We start from the raw sequence: 26,214 nt of genomic DNA, 5'->3' as shown, positions 1-26,214 counted from the left end.
ATAAATACATATACAGATATAGAAATTATAATTGCATGTTTTGTATTGCAGCTTGTATTTAATTGTGTGACCACTAGAGGGAGACCACAATACATGAATGCAAAGGCAAAACCTGTTTATTAGCATCCAAAATGTTTCATCTGTTTCCCACACTGATGATGTGAATTTTAATTAATAGGCAGAACTTGTACTTTGCAAAGTCAAGTAACTTTGTCTTGACTGCTTTTAATAAAATTATGGGTGTGTTCTTTATAAATATTTAGCAAGTCAGCACGCTATGCAGAAGAGAACTGTATATATGCTGTTTATAGAATTTACCATTTCTGAGCCAAGTGCTATGGCAGTTGTACACGTTCATATAATGTCTGCAGTACTTATAAAATATGTGTTGTTCTATGCTAAAGGGCCACTAAGCCCAAGGGATTTCCATTTTCAGCCATATGGTAGAAATCCTCTCCTCTCATGGCCTGAATGAGGAATGTTGAAGTTGTCAAACTTGGACTCTGCGACTAAACAGTTCTCTGTCGTTGTAAATGTAGCTCTGAAGCCATTGAAGCAACTAAACAGTAAGGCCCGCCATAGATTACAATGGCTGTATGTCCACTGCCTTCCTTTGGGCTAGAGCAACACTAGAGCAATTCCCAATCCTACTTTGCAGTGTTAACCATATGGAAAGGGAAGATGTGCAGCCAAGTAGCAAAGAAAAGCACTAGTTTATTGCCAAAGGAACAATAGCAAAATGTAATCATCACTGTGCACATGAGATTCTCTTTGGCCCAGTTGTGGGTCACTATTGTCTGCTGCCTTTGGGTAGCATTAGATGTGGTTTTAAGTTGAAACTTGGCACCATTTGATCTCCACCCAAATGTATAAATCATTTGTTTAGTATTATCAGTCCCCATTGTATCAGAACATAAAGTAGCTGTTTTCCATAAATGTATGCTTGACATACACAATCCTTTACAGTAAAAGGGAAACAGTCATTTGAATCAGTATGCAAAATGTTCCTCTCTCCATAGCCCTATACTTTCACTAAATGGAAATACTGCTAAAGAAGGTTATGTTAGCTTAGTAACGTGATCAACTGTGATCCCTGTAACAAGGTTGTTACCAGCACCTATATTTTAGTGTTACATTTGGGTGTGCCCAGTGTTGACATTAATGCCACATGTTTATAAGCACGTTGCACTATGCATATGAAGAATTGAGAGCAGCTACCAGAAGATGACATAAACATCTGTAAAGTGTAAAAACTCCGGATAACGCAAAGGCTGCACTTAAAAGCATAGTACGCATTATGGAAACAGGTCACAAAACAGCATTTTTGGGCCTTATAGACCCCCTTGTCAATGTGCCATAAACAAATATCAAGACTGACTATATATATATAGCTTAAAGAACCGAAATATGTCATGTTGATTTTTATTAGCAGAACCCACCACAAAGCCATTTTTGTTATAGCACTTATATTTATAGTGTATGTGAGCATTTTAGAAATTAACTGGTTGCCTTCTCCTAAAACACTATATTGTAGAAAGGATCTGCAATAAGCCATCGTTTTCCTACTGAATGCCAGGGAGTGTGCAATTTCCTGCAACATACTTATGGTACCTTCTAAATGTAGCTTCGAAGCATACCATGAGTCCAGATGTCCTTAAATTGAGGGGATACTTTCAGGTACACGATTCCTGAGTCTTTACCGCTCGGCTTGGAAACTTTATTGTGGTGTTGTTGTGACCTATGAAGTACAAGTCGAAAAGATAGGATTTTCCAGGTTTTAGATCTGTGATGTGTTCTTCTATAAGAGTCTTACTTCCAACTTTTCGGCAAAGTACTCTCTCGGCTGGAGCTCGGTAGCTAGTGCTTAGGCACCCATTCTGGTGTTTCTGGATAAGTCTTAGGTCCAAATTCTGCTCTATGCGTCTGGCATAAATACAGTATTTGTTTTCATATCCATTGCTGGTCCAGGTGAGTGTGGCAGAGGAACATGATCTTTTTGAAGCAGAAAAATTAATGGCAGAGGGAAGGCTGGGAAATGGGAGGTTGTTGTGTATGTTGGTAGTAAAGAGCTTTACCAAACCTAGACCTCCTTTACTTGATTTCAAGCTAATTATAAAGTTGCCCTTTGAATTCCCACCTAGCTTAAAATTTTGAGCTCCTTGAAGACTTTGAGACAGCTGGACTTGTCCATTTAACATGATCTGAATATGTACTTTATGAAGGCAGGAATGGACAAAAAGCCATTTGAATCCATAGGAGGGTGGGTCAACAGCTATGACTTTTATACCTTTGCTTTTCAGAAATATGTCCACCATTTCATCATTGGGGAGCTTAGGCACTTGTGATTTGTGTTTTGGTTTAGTTTCAGCAAAAGTTCCCGTGTAAGCCACACTAGTACCACGCTTTCGGCTCAGTGCAAACACATCAAAGTAGTAAAGACTTTTAGGCTTTAAACCATGGATTGTAGCATTGGTCCTTGGCCCAACACATACCCTTTGACTTCCGGACAGGCTCTGAGAAGACCAAAATTCATTAGTTTCATGCTCAACCACCCCTGGAATCTTCAAACTCTTAGAGGGTTTGGGGTAAGCATTAATCTTATTTTTTAAGCTCTCTGTAATTACATTTAGGGTCATGTCATCTTCAGTGTCCTGGTGACCTTCCACATCTTTCATTGTGTTCAACTGAGTAGCACAAAGTGTCTTAAAGTTATGTTTTTTATTTATGAATACACAATACTCAAAGTTAGCTTCAGCAGGCCCTAAGCTGGGCTTCCATGACAGCTTGACAGTATCATCTTGTGCAGACAAAACATCGACACGTGGATCGGAGGGAAGCTGTGGCCATGGAGGAATGTCATCTTGATTGTTCCAGACAAAGACTTGGAAGCTGGTGTCAGACTCAAGTGAAATTATATCAAGATAGAAAAAACCACCTGAAGTCACCGCTGTAGAGACTGTCTCCTCCCCATTTCCTTCAAATGAAAACAATGTCTGAGAAGTCCTGTGCCGATATTTCTGATGAGAACCCCATTGCTCAAGAGATCCTTTAAAAAAAACACAAAGAATCAAAAAATGGATGTATGATCACTTGGTGGAACGACTTTACACATACAACATTTGGGGGTTCATTTACAAAAGTTGTACATTGGGCAGATGCCATTCACACAGCACTAACACCCTTAGATGGCACTGAGGAGTTTTGAAAATTTTGATATATATATATATATGTTTATAGGAACCCAACGGTGTCCCTATTTCAGTTTGTAAGTGTCTTTTGAGGGAACCAGGTTTATAAATCTGAACATGTGACAAACCCATAACACACCAGAAAAGCTGGCTTTCTGAGAAGGAAGCTCCAGTGCCATGGTAACAAAGCCATGGCCACTTCCTCCTCTTCTTCTGCTACTCAAAAGTGATGTCCCAATGCTGTGTGCAATTTTCTATAACCCCTTGAATTTGTATACAGCTACAAGAATAAGATTGACATTTTCCAGAGTGTTGACATTCACGTTGTGCTATTTTTGCAATATTATAAGACTATAATGAATTAAAAGTTCAAGTATTTGTGATAGGAGATGTAGCTGAAATACACTTTATTTAAAATCATGCGCCCATCAACCTAGCAAAATTGTGTGCTGAAGATCAATATCAAGACATACTGTCAATACTGGCATGGATTTAAGGTATACACTATGTGTAGGCACCGTGTCCCTTCCCTTTGGCCAGAAAATGCTTTCCATCACTTGATCAAAGTGCTTGATCTGCCTTTTTGTGTAAATCTTGCTGCTCCTTAACACACCATAAAATAAAGTTTTCTCTTTTCTACAGTCTTCTATTACATTATTTACAGCATATGACAAGCTATAATGATTATCTTCATACCATGAGCAGTTAGAAAAGACAGTGTCCACAGGATTGGCGATTCACAAGGCGTTACTCTTATAGTCACTGCACTCAGACTCCTGTTCACGTTAAAATAATATCTGTGGAGAAGACATACCCCGAACTGAAAATAGCACCAAACATCACTGTTAAAGCTTAAAATACACATTGGACAGTTTCCCTCCCAGAAAAAACACAAAAAAAACCAATATAGATATATATAGGCCTAATTCTGCCATATGTATATTTCTGCCAATGCTAAAATGATTTTTGGGGTTGAAAGGTGGGACAGAGAAGGCAGAAAAACCCTGTCTAAAGGGACAGACCGAATGCACAATGTCATATAACTCGTGCTTATTGTGAGGGCAGCAGTGCAGTAGAAGGAAAGCCTTTTCTATTGGAAACCATGCAACAGCAGGGTGGGATAACATTCATGATGCTGTTCAATAAGCACCCCTCACAGCAGCCTCAACAATGAGTTTCCCAACTCCTGGACCACACTCCCTTCTTGGTGTACCCATCTCTGTAAGCTTAATTTGGCTGGGGTATGCTCTTACTAGGCCACAGAATGAGTACTGCCTAACATTATACCTCCAGCATGGATACTCGATTTCCCAGCTCTTTTCTCTCTGTGTCTATGGGCCTTTTGCCCCCACTGCTCTCTCTTTTTGTAGGGGAATTTCTGAGCACCAATGCACTCTCTAGCTTTCTGCAGCCAATGCCAACCTCCTTCCCCTTCTGGATTACTCACATTCCCCACCGGCCAGGTTATCTTTTATGGTGTATAGGAGTGATCAATGTCCACACAACATCAATATAACAAAAACTTTACTCAATATTATTGAACAGTGGCAAAATAGTTTGTTTCAATGTGAAGTTGAAGTTTTTCATCAATACTTGCCTTATGATACATAAAGGATTTAAATTAGTTCAAAAGAAGAGGAACCCCCAACGACTCCTAGTGCCATACTTTCCCGGGCTGGGGGAATGTGAAGCTTGGCTGCATGGCACGCTCCCATCTACTAAACTCAGATGCAACTTGTCACCCTGCAAGTCTCCGCACCATGTTCCTAGCTTGGTGAGAAGGAAGCTCCATTGCCATTGTAACAAAATCATGGCCTCTACGTTCTCTTCTGCTGCTACTCAAATGTGATGTCCCAGTGCGATATGCAATTTCAGATAAACATTTGAATTTGTATACAGCTACCAAAATAAGATTGAAATGATGCGTGATGAGTGTGGACATACAAGTCGTACCTGTTTTGCCACATTATCAGACTATAGAGTTATGCATTTTTGTTTGGCTTAAAGTGCATGAACGGTCTCACATTATGATTTGAACTTCTTCAGCAACACTTATTTTATGCCACATGGAGGATTTACATCAACTCCATGGAGGAGGCACATCCAATGACTCCCAGTGCCATACTTCCCCAGACACTTGACAAGCAAAATCAACCAATCGGAGAGAGAGCAGGCCACACTGGGAACACCCTAAGGGTAGTTAACAGCATCCAAATAAATGCCCTGCTTACCTAAGCCTTTCTTCTTGAACCCGCTTGTGAGCAGAAACATTTTGTACACTTTCTCTGCCTACGTGAAGTGGAGAGACTACTTTCTACACCAACCAGAACATGCTGAACCACAAGTAGCATGTATTAGTTGCAAGTAGAAGGGCTTAACATTAATGACATTTCACATTTCACTTATGCTCAGAAGTCTGTCTTCCATGGTAGTCAGGGGCTGCCAGAGAGAAACTGTAGAGGGCTAAACCTTGAATTAAAAGTGGTAAGTGTCCGATGCCTGCAGCAGCATCATGTATGAAAGGAAATTAAAGTGGAAAGCAATGAATGACAGTAGGTATAGAAAAACCAGAGTGGCTAAGGGATGAATTGAAGTAACTGAGAGCTCAGGACAGAAAGAACAGAGGGCACAGAATAGGTATATATAGACAATGTGGAACAGAAAAGAGGACAGAAAAAACATTGATGATGTCAATATGGAGAAGAAACAGAGGACATTGAAGTGCTCTCTGTTTCTTCTGTAACCTCTGATCCTTCTCATCAATGACATCAGTGTGTCTATCTCTTCTGACTATAGTGGGGCAAAGAATCAGATGGCACAGAAGAGGAAGACACAGGTGACATTGAGAAGAAGGAGCAGGGGTGCAGAACGGAAAACAGTAACAACACTGGAGAAAGGAGCACAGGCAACAGAACAGGAAGACACTATTGGGAAAAGGAGCAGAGAGTTAGAGGAGGCACCATGCTGCATAGAGCAGTAATAGCGGCATAAAAGAAAACAGACAGGTGAGAGAAGAGACATTACCGATAGGCAGTGCCAAACTAAAGATGACAGTCAAGTGGGAGAGAAGGGGTCACACAAATGGACAGTTTAACATTGAGAAGAATGAAAGCTGGTAAAGGTACAGTGGAATACCAAAAAGGTGAGTAGAGAAGGAAATGGTACATTCTGCCTAAAGATTTCAAGCTGATTAAATGTATGGAAGGATCATTCAATACTCTCAATATAAAGCGCCCTTGTGCTTTATATTATGCAAGATATCATGTAAACGTGGTGTTGGTAGAGGAAACATTGTATTAGACACAGTTGATTTCCTGACTTTAAAAGTGTACCTGTATTGCTATTTATTTGAACTGATTCCGACATATTTCTGAAGGCAGTCATAGGTACCTGCGCATAGCTTAGTAATCATATTGAGCACCCCAGGAGCTCAATACCGGGCATACTCTGGTATATAACTCTTTCTTTAGCAATTTAGCTCAAACCCCAACCACTCCATACTACAGGTCAGCAAGCCCGCCCATCACATTAACAGACCAACAGTGAAGCATTGGGGGGTAGTTTAGGCCCACAATCAGAATGTAATGTGTATGGCCAGGTTAAATTGTAAGCCTTGAAAACAATGTAAGGACTATATGAATAAAGAAACAAGAGGGACAAATGGAGAGGGGGCAGCAGCTGCTAACCAATGGGGTCAGGGTACCCAGCTGTGATTACTACTTTATTTACCAGCAGCGCGCTCACTCAATTCTCTAAAGAGTAAGGCCATGTCAAACTTATAATCCTGCCACTGGCAACAGGATCGCTAGGCAGGACAGGGCAGTGCAGAGGAATACTAGCTTACCTACACAAGTGGTGTTGCTCTTCCAGTGGCAAGTGCCATTGTGCAGCATTTCTATCAGCAGAGGGAGCAGCCTGTGCAAACAGGTGAGTATTTTCACTGTTCTTTTTAGTGCCTGTTGCTGGCAAGATATGTGAAAATGTTAGCGTGAGCTATTGATATCTATAGAAAGCATGACTTTGACAACTAGGGGATACTAGTTAATGTGAAAAGTGCCTAAAGTCCCAAGGCTGGCACACAAGGAGAATAGTAGAGAAGACTGCCCATCACTCTTCCTCAATCACTCAATCCAACGCCCACCCAAAATGTTTACTTTACTAGAGTGGGGAACTTTACCACTGGTTGTAACATCAATGTGGTGATTCCTCTAATGTTTTATACCTGCAACCTCTAGACAAGAAATGAGGGGGGTGGATGTCACTCTAACAGGAAGGCAGAGAAAAAAAATATCAAACTGACAAAAAGCACGATGTTGTTGCTGTCTTTGAATGAGATTTCCGACCACTTTGTGTCCCCTGGACTCTCATTACTAAGACTGGAAGTGTGTGAAAATATCTCTAATGGGAACACAGACAGCAATACACAACTATAAGAAGCTCTAGTTCTTCGGGTTTCTATGTGAAATGTAAAAGACAAATTGGCTGAAGAGTTACCTAATAAAAAACATTTTTTAGATATGCCCTGACCATAATAAAGAAAATATGTACATATACACTCCCTTTAATTCCTGAAGCAGAGCCTTGTGGCTTTTTGTTACACCTCTGGGCGTGTTGCGGTGTTGGCCAGAAAACGGTGACTTGGCTATTTTTCACCTATTTGTTTGCAGTAGGTTACTAGGAACACGTGAGTAAACTTTGTCCTAACAGTGAACTTATCACAGACAAACATGATTCCTATGTGTATCATGGGGCACAGCACCAGGGACTTGCATGCTTTTCTTTATATACTGTACTTGGTGGTTAAAGAATATTTTCAGAGAAAGTACTCTTCTCTCTGCCCCCATTTGCTCACATTACAGAGCCCACACTCCTTCAACGCAGATGCATGCCTCTTATGTTTGTTTATAGATGAACCCCTCTCAATGCTGGCTGCCCAAAAGAGCCTCATAAAAGTCTAAGGGGCTCTACAGTACACTTAATCTTTAAATATAAAGTCAGCCTAAAACGGAACACTCAGCCTTTGCATGGGCAACTGTGGGTCAGTTTACCCTGCCTGTTATGTAGAAGTGATTTTTTTCTGAAGATATGGGTAAACAATGCGATTTAACAGAACATGGGATGATTGTTGGCGCTCTGAGCTATGGAGCGAGTATCAGCAAAACAGCAGAATTCGTTAAATGTTCAAGAGCAGCTGTTGTTAAAGTGTTTAAAGACTGGACTGTCAGCCGAAAATCTGGGTCTGAACGTGCGAATTGTGGCCGTCAGCGACTAGTCAATGTTAGGGCAGAACGGAGAGTGGCAAGACTGGTACAAGACAACAGAAGGGCAACAGTGCAGTGTCAGATTCCTTGCATCACCTTTCAACATCTCGTGGAGTCACGAGGCGGCCCAACGAAGTCATCTCGTGGAGTCATCTTGTGGCCCAACGAAGTACTGATGGGGTGGTCATAATAATCTGGCCACTCAGTGTATATATAGCCATACATCTTTCTAGTGTGTGGTTTACTGGTCTCACCACTGGCTGGCATACAGCCAAGCAAGAAATGCTCAAGCTCCAGTGTCGGTACAGACCTGAGTAAAATATGGAGGCTGCAACTGCTGCTCTCCTGAAAATACTACCTGCCTAGGTCTTTCCACATTCAATTCACTGACCCCAGGGCCAGATTAAGAGCAACTGTTGCCTTATGGTGCACCCCTTGGCCCCTCCATTGCTTGACTGACAACACAATTCAATAAGTGCTGAATGTGAAATAAATGTTTAAGACTCCTTCCACATGACCATTCTGATAAGATCCGCCTGACAGTTTTTAAGGTGGAGCTGATTGGAAGCTCAATGTTAATTTATGGACTGACAGATGTAAACGGATGTGCGTCTGCTTACATCTGATTACCTCCAGCTCTGTCTAGGTCCAGAAAAAAAATGGAAGAAGGTTACTTTTTCTGTACCTAAACATGACAAATCAGAGGTAAAAGGATATAAACAGACGCACGTCCGTTTCCCGGGCTGATAGGCGGAGAGGGCAAAGGCATAGAGTAACGCATTGGGCTACTTCTCATTCACTGTCCAGTACCAGGGTGGGGGTGAGGAGGAGACCTGTATTACTTAACTGCAGCAGAGAGAAAAAATCAGGTCTTTTGCCCTGCCAGACAGGACTGTGCAGACACTGTGTGAATTCCAAAGCATGGCGAGGAGCAGTGAGTAATACAGTGATCAGCCTATAGCTGTCTGCGCTATCACTGTAGGGACAGACATATAATAGCCATATTAGTCATTCCATTCACCCTTCCCAGTGAAAGGTGATGTAAGGACAAAAGACAAGTATGACTTCTGAGATCAATGCATTTAAGTAAAACACAGATGGCACAATAATCCTGACTCAGGGGAGTTTATTTCAGGTAAACCCCCTGAAGTTTTTTCTTAAATGAATCTCTCTGCTTCCTTCTAATGTAATAAATTACCTCTTCAGCCAGGGCTGCTGCACACAGGCCCAAAAATAGCAAAGAAGACTCATACTGGGTGCTTAGTGGGTAACACAGAGGAGAATTCTTCCTTTCCATTCTTGATCATTGGGGCTCCTTTGTTGAGTGATCAGATCCCTATAACAATGTTTACGACAAACCTATACTGGGAGAAATACAGAGATTGCCAATGCTCAGCTATGCCTGAAAATGCTAGGTCTGTCTGTTCGGCTGTCTTTCTGTGCCACTGACCTGGAACAAACATGCAGATTAGAAAGTCAGAGTCAGTCACTCCTCCAGATCTGCCTACTTCCAGGTCAGTGGATCAGAAAGTAAAAATGCCAGCAGATCAGCATGGAAGCCAGACGATTAACATTTTCAGAAGTAGAAGTCAACAATGGCAGCCTAAATATTTTTCTCTGTACAGGTTGCCCTTTAAATGTCCATGGCAAGTCAAAATAGCCCTATAGTGCCCACCGAAACCTTAAAGCTGAATCATTTTTCAGCTTCACCAAAGCTTTAGCCATAATGAGCAAGCATGCACAGCATATTTGCACATTATGGCAGCCGTACAATGTAAAGTGCCACTCCTTAGAGCTACAACATTTGCAAACTCTCTCATAACCAGAGCTTTCATCTTCTCCCAGCCTTCTAGGTTCAGGAGTCTTTGGCCGTCTTGATTGGTGGGGTTGTGATGACTTAACTCATGCACATGGAAGTTCATTCATCCTGGCACCTACCTGAGCTGTGCATGTGTAGCTGTCAGTGTACAATTCACAAAAACGTGTTAGCAGGGGGGAAGATTTTAGGGCAGAAGAGATATTTAGAGTCTCTTTTACCTAAAATATTGATCTCATAGCAGTTGCTTAATTTCAAAATTTAGTTCCACTTATTTCCACTTTTACAAACAAATTTGTTTTTAAAAAGAACACCATTAGGCTGATTATAGATGTTCCATCCAGCATACAGCAGGGCGTATGCTGTTTGAACACCACTAGCACCACTAGATGGCGCCGAGGAGCACTGGATTTTCCTAAGGGCACCATGTAGGTGCTAGTGCTGTACAAACGGCATCTCCCCAGCTATATGCTGTGTGGAATATTTATAAATTAACCCCTATATGTTTGCAATGTGTTTGCATTTCCACAGCATAGCTAAAAATATATATTTTTAATACTTCTTACTTTTTTAGATGTTTCTTTGTAACAGTCCTTTGGGCAGACTGCAAGCTACTCTGCACAACTTGAAAATGGAGGGACAAAGTGGGGATAGACTCCTATTATTAACATACAATGCAAAACCCAAGCCTTAGTACACGACTAAGAATAGGATCTGCCAGCATAGTACAGACAGTGTTGATTATTGTAAACACTAAGGGCCAGGGCAGACTTGAGCAATCCGGGACACGCGTCATGCACAATTGCAGACAGCGATTGCCACGCGGCACCATTGATTTTTGTTTTGGCTGTGTGTTCGGATGCACGGGCGGAATCCCGGTGGAAAACTGCGCAATACGCTTGGCGCGACTGGGATGCCATTAGAAAATAATGCCACCCACAGCGCAATCATCGGTGATGGGCCACTCCATGAAACGGTGCGGTATCGTGCACGCTTGGCGCGCGGTCATGGATCGCCCAGGTGTGCACCGGCCCTCACTCCTCGGTCCCTCTCCACATTACTTGGAACGGAAAAATGTCCTGTTTTCACAAAAGAGCGAGTGAAAATATAAGTGGCAATTTGTAAATATATTTTTAAGTTATGCTACATAAATGGAAACATGTAACAAAATAAAGTTTGTATTTTACCAATTTGGCTGCAGAAGTGAAAATATACTTTAAACTAAAACTGTAGTGGACAAAATATGGAGCCTGCCCTGTCTCACCTCCTTCTAAAAATGCTAGTTGCCTGGTCATTTACTGACTCAAAAGCAGCATGCAGCTAGTGAAGTCCCAGGAAAGTCAGAAACCCTGGTCTGCATTCTTGTTCCAGGTGAGCAAATTCAAAATTAGCAAAGCCTTTGGATCAACATAAAAGTCAGGCAACTAGCATCTTCAAACGGGGATCTCAGGAACAGCAGTTGTATGTCATCTCCGGTTTTTTAAATGCCTGTGGGCACCTTTATGGTTATGTCTAGCAGTCAGGTCATGTTGGGGTTCAATGGTCTGTGTCTGTAGATTTTATACAGTCATTCATACATACCTGTTGAGCCATGAAACATCTCTTTATCAGTTTACAAACACTGTCAGATGTGATGGATCACTTGTTTGAACTTCTGTAATCACTGTGTAGTCATGCAATAAACTTTCTTCTGTGTCTAGTTTCTGCAGTTAACCCGCTAAGCCTAGAACTGGTATATCCCCTTCAGTTCTTGTAATAGCAGAGTAAATGTATCCAGATCTTACCTGATGGGCATATCCACAGACAAAAATCCATCCACCTTGTGCCCAATTGGAAGATTCCTCCAGATATCCGTTATGTAATTAGAGTCTGGGGGTAATAGGGCCGCCAGACTGGGAAGACTATGGGATGACAGATAAAGGAGCAACATAGCAATCTTATCCATGGTCTCCTCGTGTTATCCGTGCCAGTGTTCCCTATAATGAAAATTGACATCTGTTAGCAATGGGCTTTTGTTGAACAACTCTTTATGTACCATCTATAGAAGGATCTATAGAAGGATTGTAATATGTTCTGGGATGGGCTGATTTATATATGTCAGCTACTAGAATAGACAGTGTTGTATAGGAGAATAACATGGAAAGGCAGGTCATATATAATGCATACACTAAAATGGAAGAACTCTCATTGCAGGATTGCCCCTGGCCATAGTTTATGAATGCCGTATAGATGCACTGTGTTTGGTCATTGATTCTATACCCAGCCACATAATGCTATCACAAAATCAGTAAAAATGGCAACATATCGCAAGGGTATCAATGTGCTGTGATTCAGGGCTGCCAGTCGGAATGTTTATTTTCAGCAGCTTACGTTAGTTGGTAAAAGATGAGCTTTGATTGGATAATGCTAGTAAATTAATCTCTGGGCAAACTCTGTATTTCCCGATCCCTCCCACCCACCATGCTCCCATCCATTCACAACCTTTACAAAAAGAAAGAAAACTTTCAAAGTTGTTTTTACTCACCTTTGTCAATCATCCATACCCCTTTCCGGCGTCTCTTCCAGGAGTGGAGACCAGTGATCCAACACTGCAGTTATGACCCACCGCCAACTGGTCTTGTTGCCACCCCTCTTCATTAAGTCTTCCCATTGCTGCAGTCTTCTACAGCTTGAGAGGCTTCTGTCATGTGAAGTCAATAGGAAGAGTCCATGTCACTCAGACAGTGACATGAGCACCTGAAGAAAGAACCTCTCATTCTGGCCTGGCATATTTATCCTCACTTCCTGTAAGGTCATGAGGAAGGAAAAATCTCTCTAGTAGAGACATGGACTGCAGCAAAACATTTTTTGCAGTAAAATAAAAAAGACCTGTTGTTCCTGTATCTGTTCTTCTGTCCTTGCTACAGCCGTTCTTATTATTTCTTTTACTGATGTCATGGGAACAGGAAGTAAGGTAAAATCCCCCAAGGGGAGGAAAGACGGCAAAAAATTTACAAAAATATTTCCTCTTGCCAGGCCTATGACAACAATACCTTTCGGGTGGAGTGCTTTAAATATTTAGTGTCTCTGTTTTAGATGTGATGCTGGCTGCAGATATCATTACTAGCTTGTTCTAGCTTTCAGCAGTCTGCACAGGCTTCGTCCAAGAACAAAGGTTGAACTTGATGGACCTGTGTTTTTATTCAACCTCAAATACTATGTAACTATGTAACAATATATAATGTCCAACTTCTCCACACAGTTCATCTCATTCCATAAGCTCAAAGTGTACCTATAGGCAAATGTATTTGTTTTAATTCAGATAGAGTAAGTCAGTCCTCTACTACCAGGCCGTAGCCTCCCTCCTGCTGGGCCAAGCTCTGCACACAAATCTCTGCTTGCCTGCAGCTGCTCTACCTGTACCTGGGGCTCTGAGCAGACATGGTCAAGTTAGCCTTTAATTCTTTACTGGTGCAGAATGACTTGAAGGAGGATGAGAACAATGAAGTGCTGATAAACCATGAGAACAAGGTAAGACAGGGGGCCTCCCTGCACCTCAGACAGCAGGTCATTATTATTTGTGCGCTCCCTCACTGCTCGGCCGTGTGCCCTTATTAATTCATGACGGCAGAGGTTGTGTGGTCTGTGGCAGCCCAGGAGGACCGGTAATGGTGACAGGTGAGCTTGGTGACATTGGTCCAGATTCAGAGGCCCCTTGTTAGTGGCTGTGTTGTGTACAGCTCTCTTGTTTTACAAACATGGTTGACATGCAAAGATCCTTCCAAGTCTTATAAAATACACTGTCATCATTTTTATTTGTGTGATCATAAACATTGCCACCCTGGCTTAGCTCCAATGCGCCCACCTATGTGTGGCCACATTAGGGTTCTTTTTGTACTTAAACGCCATATTGCATAACCCCTCACAAATTCCCATCAGGTACTGGATTCTGCAGCTGCCTTCTCATTAGTATCAATTGAGGGGCTGTTGTTCTTCCCAGGGAGCCACAATCCCACTGACAGCAATGATTTTGGAGCCCTTCTCTTGCATCCCCATACTTTTATTGCATGACTATAAACTTTTTTTTACCATTGGGGGCATGAAAGGTTTAGGAATAATTTACCGAACCCTAGTCTCACTAAGATTGAGTACCGAATGATTAAAATCTGTGTTGGGTCATTTTTACTGTGCATCCCATTGGGGAGATTTCCTCTTACTTTACCTGTACTACAGAGACAATCTGAAGTTAGAGACAATCTCTCCAAGGTGAGGGCAATTCCCCTCTTAATTGCCACTGTAACAGTTGTCCCCATTAAAAGTTTTCCCCTATATTTCTGTTCCAATGACCGCTGTAAAAGTTTGGATTTCCCATTACTTTCTGCTCCAGTGCCAGTGGTCACATGATGAATCCCCTGAGCAATAAAACCAGAGAGGTGATCTAATCCCTTTTCCCACTGCATCCAAAACAAAACTTTTGGCTACACACTTCAATACACCACTTCTGTTAACTGAAGCAGACTGTTTGCATCCAGGTGTGATTGCAGGTAATCGCAGCTGGCATTGTATTGTACAGTGTTTCCCATCCGCAGCAGATCGTGTGAGAAAATCGCCTGTGATCGGCCCCATTCGCTAGTGTGAATAGGGCCCAACGCAATGTAGGGATAATGCAGAAGACAAGCAGCCAAGGGTGTAGTTGCACTTTCTACCTTGCTGCATAAGCATTGGTTGCTATGATAAACATTTTAAAGCCAGCAATATGAGTTTTGTGCATTAAAGGAGGTATACAGTCAAGTTCACTTCAGCATCACTGGATTCTACCCCACTTCTATGTTTATCCTCAGTGACTGAAATTAGTAAAGACCAATAAGGATATCTACATGGTCCAAGGGTAAGCCAGTAAGTGGTAAGGGGTTATAAGGCAAACCAGTAAGTGGTAAGGGGTTATAAGGCAAAACAGTAAGTGGTAAGGGGTTAGAAGGCAAACCAGTAAGTGGTAAGAGGTTTGGAGGCAAACCAGTAAGGGGTTAGAAGGCAAACCAGTAACTAGTAAGGGGTTAGAAAGCAAACCAGTAGTAGTAAGGGGTTAGAAGGCAAACCATTAAGTAGTAGGGGATTAGAAGGCAAACCAGTAAGTAGTAAGGGGTTAGAAGGCAAACCAGTAAGTAGTAAGGGATTAGAAGGAAAACCAGTAAGTAGTAAGGGGTTAGAAGGAAAACCAGTAAGTAGTAAGGGGTTAGAAGGCAAAGCAGTAAGTAGGGGGGGGGGGGGGTTTATAGTAAGTAGTAAGGGATTAGAAAGCAAACCAGTAAGTAGTAAGGGATTAGAAAGCAAACCAGTAAGTAGTAAGGGGTTAGAAGGCAAACCAGTAAGTAGTAATGGAATTAAAAGGCAAACCAGTAAGTGGTAAGGGTTTGGAAGACAAACCAGTGAAACCAGCTAATCAGCAGTTGCTAGCTATGTTTGAGCAAGGCAGGTTCTTCATCACTATAATGTGCCAATACCATGTCATGTCATTTACACATATATTATAATTTTGATTCTAATATAATAGAATGTGTGAGAATGAGTACTGCTGTCATCACATAAGTAATACAAACTGGATCTTGAGAAATAATAAAAACAAAATCACCACTGATCCCATTTTTTATAGTTATGAATATGCAAGTGTGTGGGTGGTGCATGTGTTTGTGTACATACAGTGAAGGGAATTTATCAAAATTGGAGCAGACAAAATCTGGTGCAGCTGTGCATGGCAACCAATCAGCTTCTCTCTTTTATTTTCAAATCTTAACTGAACAAACTGATGAGAGAGAGGTTGATTGGTTGCCATGGGCAACTGCTCAAGATTTTGTCTGCTCCTGTTTTGATAAATCCCCCCAGTATGCATTTGTATATATATATATAATACATATACAATATAGTGGTCTGCAAACATGCTGCAGATAGGATTATAAACGCTCTTGCATGGTTTTGTCATTATAGCATTATTTTAATTTGAATGCGAATTTCTGTTGTGCCGCTATGGTTACAGTTGCCATAGCAACCCACTGATAATCAAAGGCCTGTGCTATCAGTCAGCATTGTGACACAAGTCTCCTGATAAGAACGTTGAAGAATTTTGCTAGGCGCACATTTTGCTTTTTCAGTCTCTTAGCTGTGAGTATGCGTTTTGTGATCTGTTCTGATGCTCAGGTGTGACAGGGGATAACCTGCCAATTCCCAGCCCCACCCCTGAGCCATTACACTCTCGGTGGCCCTGTCGCAACTTGCAAAAGAGTATTCATTAAAGGTGAACTAGTCGATGTTATAAAAATTAATTAAGTAGTCACCTCACTCCAGTCTATTAGGGTAGATGGGGATATTTTTGGGTAGATGTGGGTGGAGAATCACCCACATGATAGCTCTCTGGAAATGTATTATTCCCACTTTCAGTCTTGATGGATTAAAGCAAACCTGTCAGGCACATTCATTTTTTAAACTAAAAATAGTGTCAAGAACCTCTGATAATCCTCTAGTTCAGTGGTCTGGGACCCCTTGGTAACATTTGCCATGTTGTGGAGACCCTAAGCGGAGCACTAGACTCTTGACTTAGTAATGCACTGGACTCTGGACTTAGTAACGCACTGGACTCTGGACTTAGCAAGGCACTGGACTCTGGACTTAGCAAGGCACTGGACTCTGGACTTAGCAAGGCACTGGACTCTGGACTTAGTAACACACTGGACTCTGGACTTAGTAACGCACTTGGCTAAGGACTTAGTAACGCACTTGGCTAAGGACTTAGTAAGGCATTGGACTCAGGACTTAGTAACGCACTGGATTCTAGACTTAGTAACGCACTGGACTCTGCACTTAGTAATGCACTGGATTCAGGACTTAGTAATGCACTGGACTCTGGACTTAGTAACGCACTGGGCTCAGGACTTAGTAACGCACTGGACTCTGGACTTAGTAACGCACTTGGCTCAGGACTTAGTAAGGCATTGGACTCAGGACTTAGTAACGCACTGGACTCAGGACTAAAAATAGAAGCACACTCACAAGAATACAAGCCCTCCCAGCCCCTGCTTGCCTGCTCTGTCTCCATGCAGCCTTCTCAGCCCCAGCACTGCTAAGATGCCCGTTTCCTGCAGAGTCCGCACTGTATGGGAGGCGGTTGGACAGCAGCAGCTGTGAATAGAAAAGTCCTGCTGTAAACACTCCACCGGTGCAATTGTCACGGGGGTGTGTGTGACAGAGGCGGATTTGTCGGCCGCATTGTCACCAGCTCTGTCTGGCGTCTTGCCCAGCTCACTAATGTCACTAGTTGCTAGGAGCTCGGCGGTATGCAAGCCAGAAGAGCCTCCTGTTTAGCTTTAGGCAACTGGTGACGTTAGTGAGCTGGGTGAGAAGCATGGCAGAGTATCACAGATTGCTAAGACCTCTAGACGGCAATGACAGTGCAGATGCACCGATCCACCTTTCTTCAGCACACACCACCGCCTTGAAAACAGTATTTTATTGTCACTGCATTGGGACTGCACTGGAAAAGACAGCCAGCACCTGGTGTGAATTTGCCCTTATACATCCAACCAAAAAGAGGGATAACTGAAGTAGAAAGAGGGACAGAGGGATTTGGTCATAAATGGGGGACAGTTGGGAGCTTCGCGCCGGACCTCTTCTCGCTCCAGGCAGGGAATGGAGTACAAGGGGAGCAAAGGTTAGGGAAGTACATGCTGCTGCATGGACTGACATTTAAGTGAACCTGCTACTTTGCTCAGCATAGGTAAAGCACAGGTTCTCTTTAGGCCCCTCTGTACAGCATATGCCCAGAATTATTGGCCTCCCGGGTGAGCAAATACCGAGCGGAGTATTATCTCAAGAAGTGTTTGTGTAAAACACAAAGCCAGGTGGGATCATCTGTGCTCCTGTATTGTGATATACTTTCAACTGCCAAATACAATACAATAAAAGTTTTTTCCTTACTGCTGGCAATTCTGAGGTGATTATTTCAGGACACTCAGCATAACTTGAGATAGACACCATCTGGTAGTCTCAGGCAATCATATTCTTATTATTGTTTTATTACCGGAGGTTCAAACTTTATACACTCCCCGGATCTTTTCCACCACCACGAAGGTGTTTCGTGTCTCTGAATAACTCTGAATATAGGAATACAGGAAAATATAAGGAATGTAGGAAACCTGTCCTAAGAATCACAGAGGCTATTAATGGCCTTTTCTTTAATTGATAGTTGCCTAGCTGTAGGTCAGATTTACCCTTTGATTTTCCAGTGCACAGGTCTGACTGGAACCTAAACAACATGTATATCACCAACGCACGCCAAATAAGACTGGAAATGTCCCCTGTGGTGGGGTGCTCTATAGGAGAATGGCGCCACATTAGACTGAAGAGAAATACTGTCAGCAAATCGCAATCTTCCGAAAGGGAAACTGCCTTTATTAGGGTTAGTTAGACATGCCGCATAGTAAATGCAACATTCCGGAACCTGCAAGGGGTCCCATAATGAGGCCTGAGTTACGTGACCTCTGGTCTAAGCCCTACATAATTGTCATCCCCTTGAAAGCAGTCTTATTGGACAGGGTATAGGCAGATGGTCAGGGCTATGTCCAGAAAGAAGGAAAGTCAAGTTCCTAGTAACAAAGAGAAAACTTAAAGTCCACCTCCAGGCAAACAAACAACTTACCCTTGCAGTGGGGGTACCCCTGCAATGCAAGGGTGAAGTGCTTGTTTATGTCTAGGGGACACGTTTAAAGCTGTTTTACCTAACCGATTCCCGCTCCCGACATCTCCATCCAGTCTACTAGACTGGTCCCTGCAACCTCTTTTCCCCGGGGCTCTGGCAGTTTAAAGACCACTGGCATCATCATGTCTTATTCAGGTCCATTGACCAGCATAAGACATGAGGACACTGAAGGACATTCCAACATCAAAAGTGGAGGGGGAGAGGAAGTAAGTGCTGACCACTGTGGGAGCCGAGATCAGGTGAGTAATATAGCTTTATTGGAGTCCCCTAGAAAAAAGTTGAGTTTTCTGTCTAATACGGGGAATAGCAAATATCTTGTGGTACCTGCTCTAACCAGGACTTTACCAGGGCCTGTGTCGACAGGCTTTAGGCTTGTGTCAATGGAACCAGTTTGACACCAGTTGAGACACTTTTGAGATCATTTACAATTCATTGAGATGTACATTTGACCTCCTTCTGACCTGCATTTAACCTGCTTCTTGCAGGTTTTGCATTTTGCATAGGCTTGTATGGCAATTTAAATTGGTCAACAGGCTCCTAGTAAGTTAGATTTAAGAATTTTATAGCTAAAGTTTAAAATACTTCCCCCGGTACCTCCCTTATCCTTACATCAACATGCTAAATACATTTTTAAATAAAACCTTTCCATTTTCATTTTATGCCTTATATGAGACCCAGTGATACTTCTTATATGAGACCCAGTGCTTTTCTATGGAGGGAGAGAGGGGCTGGCAGTCTGCTGTACATAGCTTCCTGAAGAAAACACAGCACCATGCCTCGGTACTCCTCTCAAGTAGTGATCAGAGACAGCTTGATGTGAACCCAGTTCTCCTAAACCTGTGTCAAACTGTGACTGACACACCCCCTCCTGACCCAATCTCTTGTGACGGTGGAAGATAGACATCACAAAAGGGTGGAAAATGCCCTTGCCACAAGTAGACAACTGATTGGGTTGGGAGGGAGTTGTGTCAGTTACAGTAATGGGGAACTCAGGTCAATCACTCCTCTCAAGAGCCCTTATCCATTATGCAAGAAGTGGGCTGGCTCTTGGGAGGAATTATGCAAATATCAACTTGCTTTGATGGGCTTATACCAGTCTAGAGGAGTTGGCAATCCTAGGTAGACTGTATTTGCATGCAGACCACCCTAGGTAACACTCACATGTGAGGCTGAGCCTCCATGATTGAAAGAACTGAAATCCAAGGAATGAATGGGACAGGCCAGGGACAGTAAGCCCTCGTTCACACCTGAACGTTTTGTAGCGCGTTCTACGCTCGACGAACGCTCTACAAAACGCTCAAAAAAATAAATCCCATTGTATTCAATGGTCTCGTTCCCACCTTGGCGTATTTCCGCCCGCCCCTAACGCGCTACAAAACGGCCCACGCCTGAAACGGTACCGGTACTACTTTGGGCCATTTTGTTGCGCGTTTCCATTGGGATACAGCCAAGTAGCCTTCGGAAACGCGCGACGGTCGCGCAACTTTTTTACCGCGAATCGCGGTAAAAAAACGTGCGACAGACGCGCATATGCAATACGCCTAGGTGTGAAGGACACCTAAGATTAGGAAGAAAAGATTCAGATTTAACAAGATAGAGTGTGTCACACATCATGCAAGATTGGAGACGGCACCTTTCCAAATGACCATATACTTGGGTTTTGGAAATATAGGAGCGGGATGATGTAAAATAGTCAAAACAAAACTGTACATTTCTTTAGATATGATTATTTACACATCTTTTCATAATAGTGAATCTATTAGTAAATTCACCGCTGACAAATATTGGTGACTTTTTGATACTCTTTTAAAAAATGATACTGTTACAATATAATTCCATACACAGCATTAGAGCTGGTTGTATGCGGGACATCTGCAAGGGCTGACATGCTCCGTCTCTTAGGTTTCACATTAGCTTACGGCAGCAAAATCTCTCTTCGAACACATGTAAAACAATCCTTTTATTCCAGGTAAATATATCCCCCTTACTACATTACTTCTGTGCATCCCACTGTCTGCTTAAAGGGACAGTAACCTAAAAGGACAAGTTTATATAAAACTAGGTTAGTTTAGTTTACTTAGTTTTATATAAACAAATTAGTTGATATAAAATTATGTCTATATAAATGTATATGTGTGATATTCAGGAGCTTATCAGAATTGGCAAAATTAAAACAAAAAAGTTTTATGTTTGTGGATTGAGGAATTTGCCTATGTACATCTAACTTGCTGCTAAAGTCTACTCTAGTCAGCCTCTAGTTTTGGGGCGTAGAAGTCAGTTGTAAAATAAATTAAATAGGTCAGCAGACCAAAGGGAATGGTTTTAAAAGTTGTAATAGTTTATATTTTTCCTTAAAGATGCAAAGTAGATGTACACATTGCACAGGAGATCACACCAAAATCCTAAATGCTATTTTTAGATTGTGAGCCCTCATGGGCAGGGCCCTCCTTACAATCTTGTCCTGAATTGTATTGTGATTGTAATGGCTTCCTTATATTGTAAAGCGCTGCACAAACTGTTGGCGCTGTATACATTCTGTATAATAATACATAAGTTCATTCTCAACTCCTGTTGTATATAGTACATGTCATATTTTACATATAGTAGATAAGGGGGAGTCCCAGTACAAAAAGGCAGCAAAAAAGTTACTACTAGGGATGCACCGATACTGTTTTTTTGTTATTGAGTACCGATTTGTTTTTGGTACTCGCCGATACCGTATACGGATACTGAAAGTCCCATTAAGGCAGCCAGGAGGCGTGTAATGACTCGCCGCCCAGCTTACTGATTAGCCAGGAACCTGGGTGGCGTGTGCTGACTCGCCACCCGTCTTCCTGATTAGCCGGGAAGCTGCCTCCATGCTCCCTCGTCACCAGGTGACGAGGAAGCATGGAGCTGGCTTTTTGTGCAATCAGGATTCGGAGGCCAGGGGGCGGGTAATAACTCGCCGCCCAACTTCCTGATTGGCCAGCTTCCTCACCAATCAAGAAGTCGGGCGGTGAATCAATACACACTGCCCGGCATCCCGATTGATCACCAAGAGACGAGGGAGAATGGAGCCGGCTTCCCAGCCAATCAGGAAACCGGGTGGTGAGTTATTACCCGCCCCCCTCCCCGCTTCCTGATTGGCCTGGAAGCCAGCTTCACGCTCCCTGGTGATGAGTACTCACACAAATACTAATGTAGGTATCGGTGCATCCCTAGTTACTACACACAGTATTACAGATCCAGGACACCAGGTGAGGGGCGGAAGTAAATAGACAATGTTTCGGGGAGTTTGTCGCCTTTCTCAAGGCACATTATATCAGTCACAGGTGGGATTTGACTTGAGAAAGGGGACATGTTTAATTTTGGTGTGCTGAATTATTATATTTTTTGGAGACCTTTTGGAGGAGATCTCTGTTATGGTTACAACACCCATATACTGCTAGATTTAATGTATTCATAGGACGTGCAACGTCCATTGATATTTCCTAATTTAGAGGTCAGTTGGACATGTAGTCATGAATTTTTTTCCTCTTTAAGAATGTATATGCTAAAAATGATTGGTTAAACTCAGAACTATTTTTTTCCACCATTTCTTTTCCTTAATACCAGCTTTTCAAGATAGCACACAAGATAATTAAGCGATAAAATGAAGGGCCTAGTGCAGAATAACATTTTTGGCTGTTAGATAGAACATTTTCATAGATATCAGTACTTTAGACCAAAAGGGGGACAACTGAAGAGGAAAGAGAACAGAGGGATTTGGTTCAAAATGAGGGACATTTGGTAGGTACGGGTATGACCTAACCACTCTCAAGCTAGCTATCCTCCATAAACTCACCAGGTGATGAAGGAGCTAAAAGAAGTGGAGAAAAATCCAGAAACGTTGGGCTATCGGGTGAAAAGACTGCATGCCCCTCACAGACAAAGGATTGTCCCTGATGTTTTTGCCCATATCTTTCTTTCTTTTCACGTAGCCCTAAATGTTGGATGACCTAAAACATTAATGACTAGTTTATGTCCATACTGATAGCATAAATGAAATACATGGTGGACTCCTGAGGAACTGAGGAGCTCATTTATGGAAATCTCAACTTCAGCTAGTAAGTCTAGCAAGTCACCACAATGCTCAACATGAAGGATCCCATTATTTTCAGCAGTGCTCTTCACACCTGAGCAATGTGTAGTTTGAAAAATACATGAGCCTTTTTGGGTCAGAATTTAGTGTTTTTGATCCCATAGACATTGGGAGTTCTTTAAAGAACACCTCCAGGATTTGTAATAATTAACCCTTGCAGTGGAGCTACCCCAGCACTACAGGGGTTAAGTGCTTGTATTTTCTCTAGGGTGAAAAAAGAAGAAATACTCATCCAATCCTCAGTCCTTGGACCCCTATCCCCCTCCACTCCGGCTGTGGTATGTCCCTCTGTGTCTTCATGTGTAATTGACCTGTATTAGACATGAAGAAGTCATGAGTCCTTAGACCGTTGGAGCCCGGAGGGAAGAGATTGCGGCAACTGGTCAACCTAGGCGATTTATCTGCACGATATCGCGCAAAACACAGATTTGCATTGAAGTCAATGGAGGCTGTTCACACCTTTGCGGTATGTGGCGTGGACGACATCGCCTGTCACGCAAAAAGGTGCAGGAGCTATTTTCGGGCGGTTTTCGCACGGTTTGGGTCCCATAGACATCTCTATGCATTGAAAACCTCAATGTTTTCAAAGCACAGTCATGCAAACAACTGCTCACCAGCTCAATCGCCTAGGTGTGAAGCTAGCCTTAGCCACCTATATCAAACAAGCAGTTAAGCCTTGCAGAGCTGAGGTAGCCCCACTACAGGGGTTCATTTTTACAAATCCTGGAGTTGTTCTTTAAAAACACACACAATGTGCATTTCCTCTTTCTAGTAATCAGCTTTCAATTTGTTAAGCAAAAACTGAAAACACCTGAAATAGTGCAAAAAAAAAAGCTTAAGGGCCCATTCACACCCCATTCCAGATTACCTCCAGACCAGACCAGACCAGACTGTTTTGGGACCCAAAAAGCATTCCAATGTAGCCCTATGCTATTTCTGGCCTCTGTTCCCGCCAGCACAGTCCGTTCCAGACCAGACCAGAAAAATATGGAACACACCTGTAAGACCATTTTAAGCTAAAAAAAATGTATTAAAACGCGGCAAAATCGCTGTAAAAATGTGGCAAAAACACAATGCACAGCCTTCCAGATGTGGTCCGGAAAATGGTGTGAACTAAGAGCCCATTCACACCAGGGTGGTTGCGGAGTGGGAAAAAGTTGATTGAGCAATAAAAGAAAGCCTGGCAACAAGATCCATCCTGTAGAGGTAGTAATGATTGTGAATGGAGGAATGACCTTCCAAATTATTGATTTCATTTTTTCCAGTATGCTAAAAAAATTATTAGTAACCGAGAAATAGAAGTTATAAAAATATGCCTGACCTCCAAGAGAAAAAACACTCCATTGCCCTCCTTCCCGGACATGTATTTTTAAAGAAATGGTGAGTGGCAGCAAAGTGGACTTATATGGGGGAAATGTATTTAGCAATCTATTGAACTCTCTATCAATTATCTCTATCTATCTATCTATCTATCTATCTATCTATCTATCTATCTATCTATCTATCTATCTATCTATCTATCTATCTATCTATCTATCTATCCATTCATATATCTATCAGTCTATAAATCTTAATCACTGTATATAGTTAAACACGAAATGTTTTTAGCATTTGTTGAAAGTTAAAGAAAACACACACTTCACTTTATAATAATCTCTTATTGTCACCCAAGAAACATCTAAATTGATATCTTGCTCCCACTTCAGAACCCAGTTATTAATCTACTTATTCAATATCTATACATATTACCTGAGAAGACTTGCAGTATGCTGTGAGCCTTGTCCTTTAAAATCTTACAATCCCCTTCCTTCTGGTCCCATAGATCTTTATTCTCCAGGTCTGAAGTCGGTTACATGTACTATTGAGGGCTATTTACCTGTTCCGTCTGTCGCAGTCACACACAGAAATGTAGCAATGTACTGCTAACCTGACCGCGCCCCAAGCAGACACACCTGCAGGTTTGCATGCAATCAGTGAAAATCTACATATGATAAAAACAGGAATGCTTGCCGTATAATAAGTATGTGCTGTACCTTGAAGTTATTTAACCCACGTATAGTAAGTTTCAGCTAACTCAGCCAGAGCTGCATTATTGTAGCTGCGCCTCACCTCACACCTGCTTCCAGACATTCTTTCTAAGAAGGGACCATCTTTTAAAGTCACCATCACAGTGGTAGAACTTGCTGGTAATTATGTAGTAGGTGACACTATAGGCATTGCCGCAATAGTTGCTGAGCAGCAGCAGGCTTATGGTATGCGTTTGATGTAGGAAGCAGTTGTGGAACGACACGAGTAGTGTACAGTAAAAACTAGTGCAGATAATGCCTTGGGGCCATAGATGATGTGGAAGATTAGAAAGAAAACACTTGAACTGTGGTATGTATAAAAGCGAAGCGTGTGCATTAGTTCATCGTACATTTTGGCTTCTATCTTCCCTGGAATTTAAAGTGGACCTGTCATCGTAGAAGGCACCCCTGCTACCTTGCTTCTTGAGAGTCCAAAAGCCTTGAACAAGTTTGCTATAGAAGTTGGAGCGCTGCGGGGACTTTGTACAGATCACATGACCAAATGCCATGGCAGTATTGTGACTTATACAGCATGAATACAGATTTCAGGAATTCCGCTATCTGTAGTGGCTTCCAGGGACAGGGTGGGCCCAATATGAATTTAGCAGAGATCATGATCAAATGGCAATGCTGCTGTGGCATCCGAGTATTGAGGCTTTTACAGCATGGGTAAGTGTTTCAGGAATCCAGCTAGCTTTTATGGCTTTCGTGGGCAGTGAACTTGTATGTAAGCAAAAGCTCTTTTGTTTGAAGGTTAGTATGGCAGCTGTGTGCTCAGCATGTCTGTTCAGTGCTTAACACAGCTTTAGGCTTGACAAAGTGGGATCTGTCTTTGGTAAATGGTGTGGTAGATAACCATTTGTAACAGCCATGGTTGTATTTCTATAGTTGTATCTTTAAGGTGTATCAATGGTCAAAGTCATACATTAATTTCCACATTGAATTTCCACTAGGTCTTCCCTACTTCTATTAATCAGAATGATCTTGAAGTTTGTAAACTTACTGTTTCAAGAATCCCACAGGATTTACTTCCTT

The 26,214-nt window shown here is 42.2% G+C and overlaps 1 protein-coding gene across 1 annotated transcript; it reads right to left on the bottom strand.

The window, feature by feature from the left end:
• Positions 1-1,634: 1,634 nt before the first annotated feature.
• LOC108786320 (protein NDNF-like) lies at positions 1,635-25,001 on the bottom strand. The gene is made up of 4 exons (XM_018555580.1): positions 24,863-25,001; positions 12,050-12,241; positions 3,885-3,985; positions 1,635-3,046 (listed from the first exon to the last, which is right to left on the bottom strand). The coding sequence occupies exons 2-4, from the start codon at positions 12,208-12,210 to the stop codon at positions 1,674-1,676; spliced, it is 1,635 nt and encodes a 544-aa protein (XP_018411082.1). The 5' UTR covers positions 12,211-12,241; positions 24,863-25,001; the 3' UTR covers positions 1,635-1,673.
• Positions 25,002-26,214: the final 1,213 nt, after the last annotated feature.

This window comes from Nanorana parkeri, unplaced genomic scaffold, assembly GCF_000935625.1.
Source record: "Nanorana parkeri isolate BGI_ZX_2015 unplaced genomic scaffold, ASM93562v1 scaffold203, whole genome shotgun sequence".
Taxonomy (NCBI): Eukaryota; Metazoa; Chordata; class Amphibia; order Anura; family Dicroglossidae; genus Nanorana; species Nanorana parkeri.
Note: the sequence above shows the minus strand (reverse complement) of the source record. Positions and strands in the feature narration are given on the sequence as shown.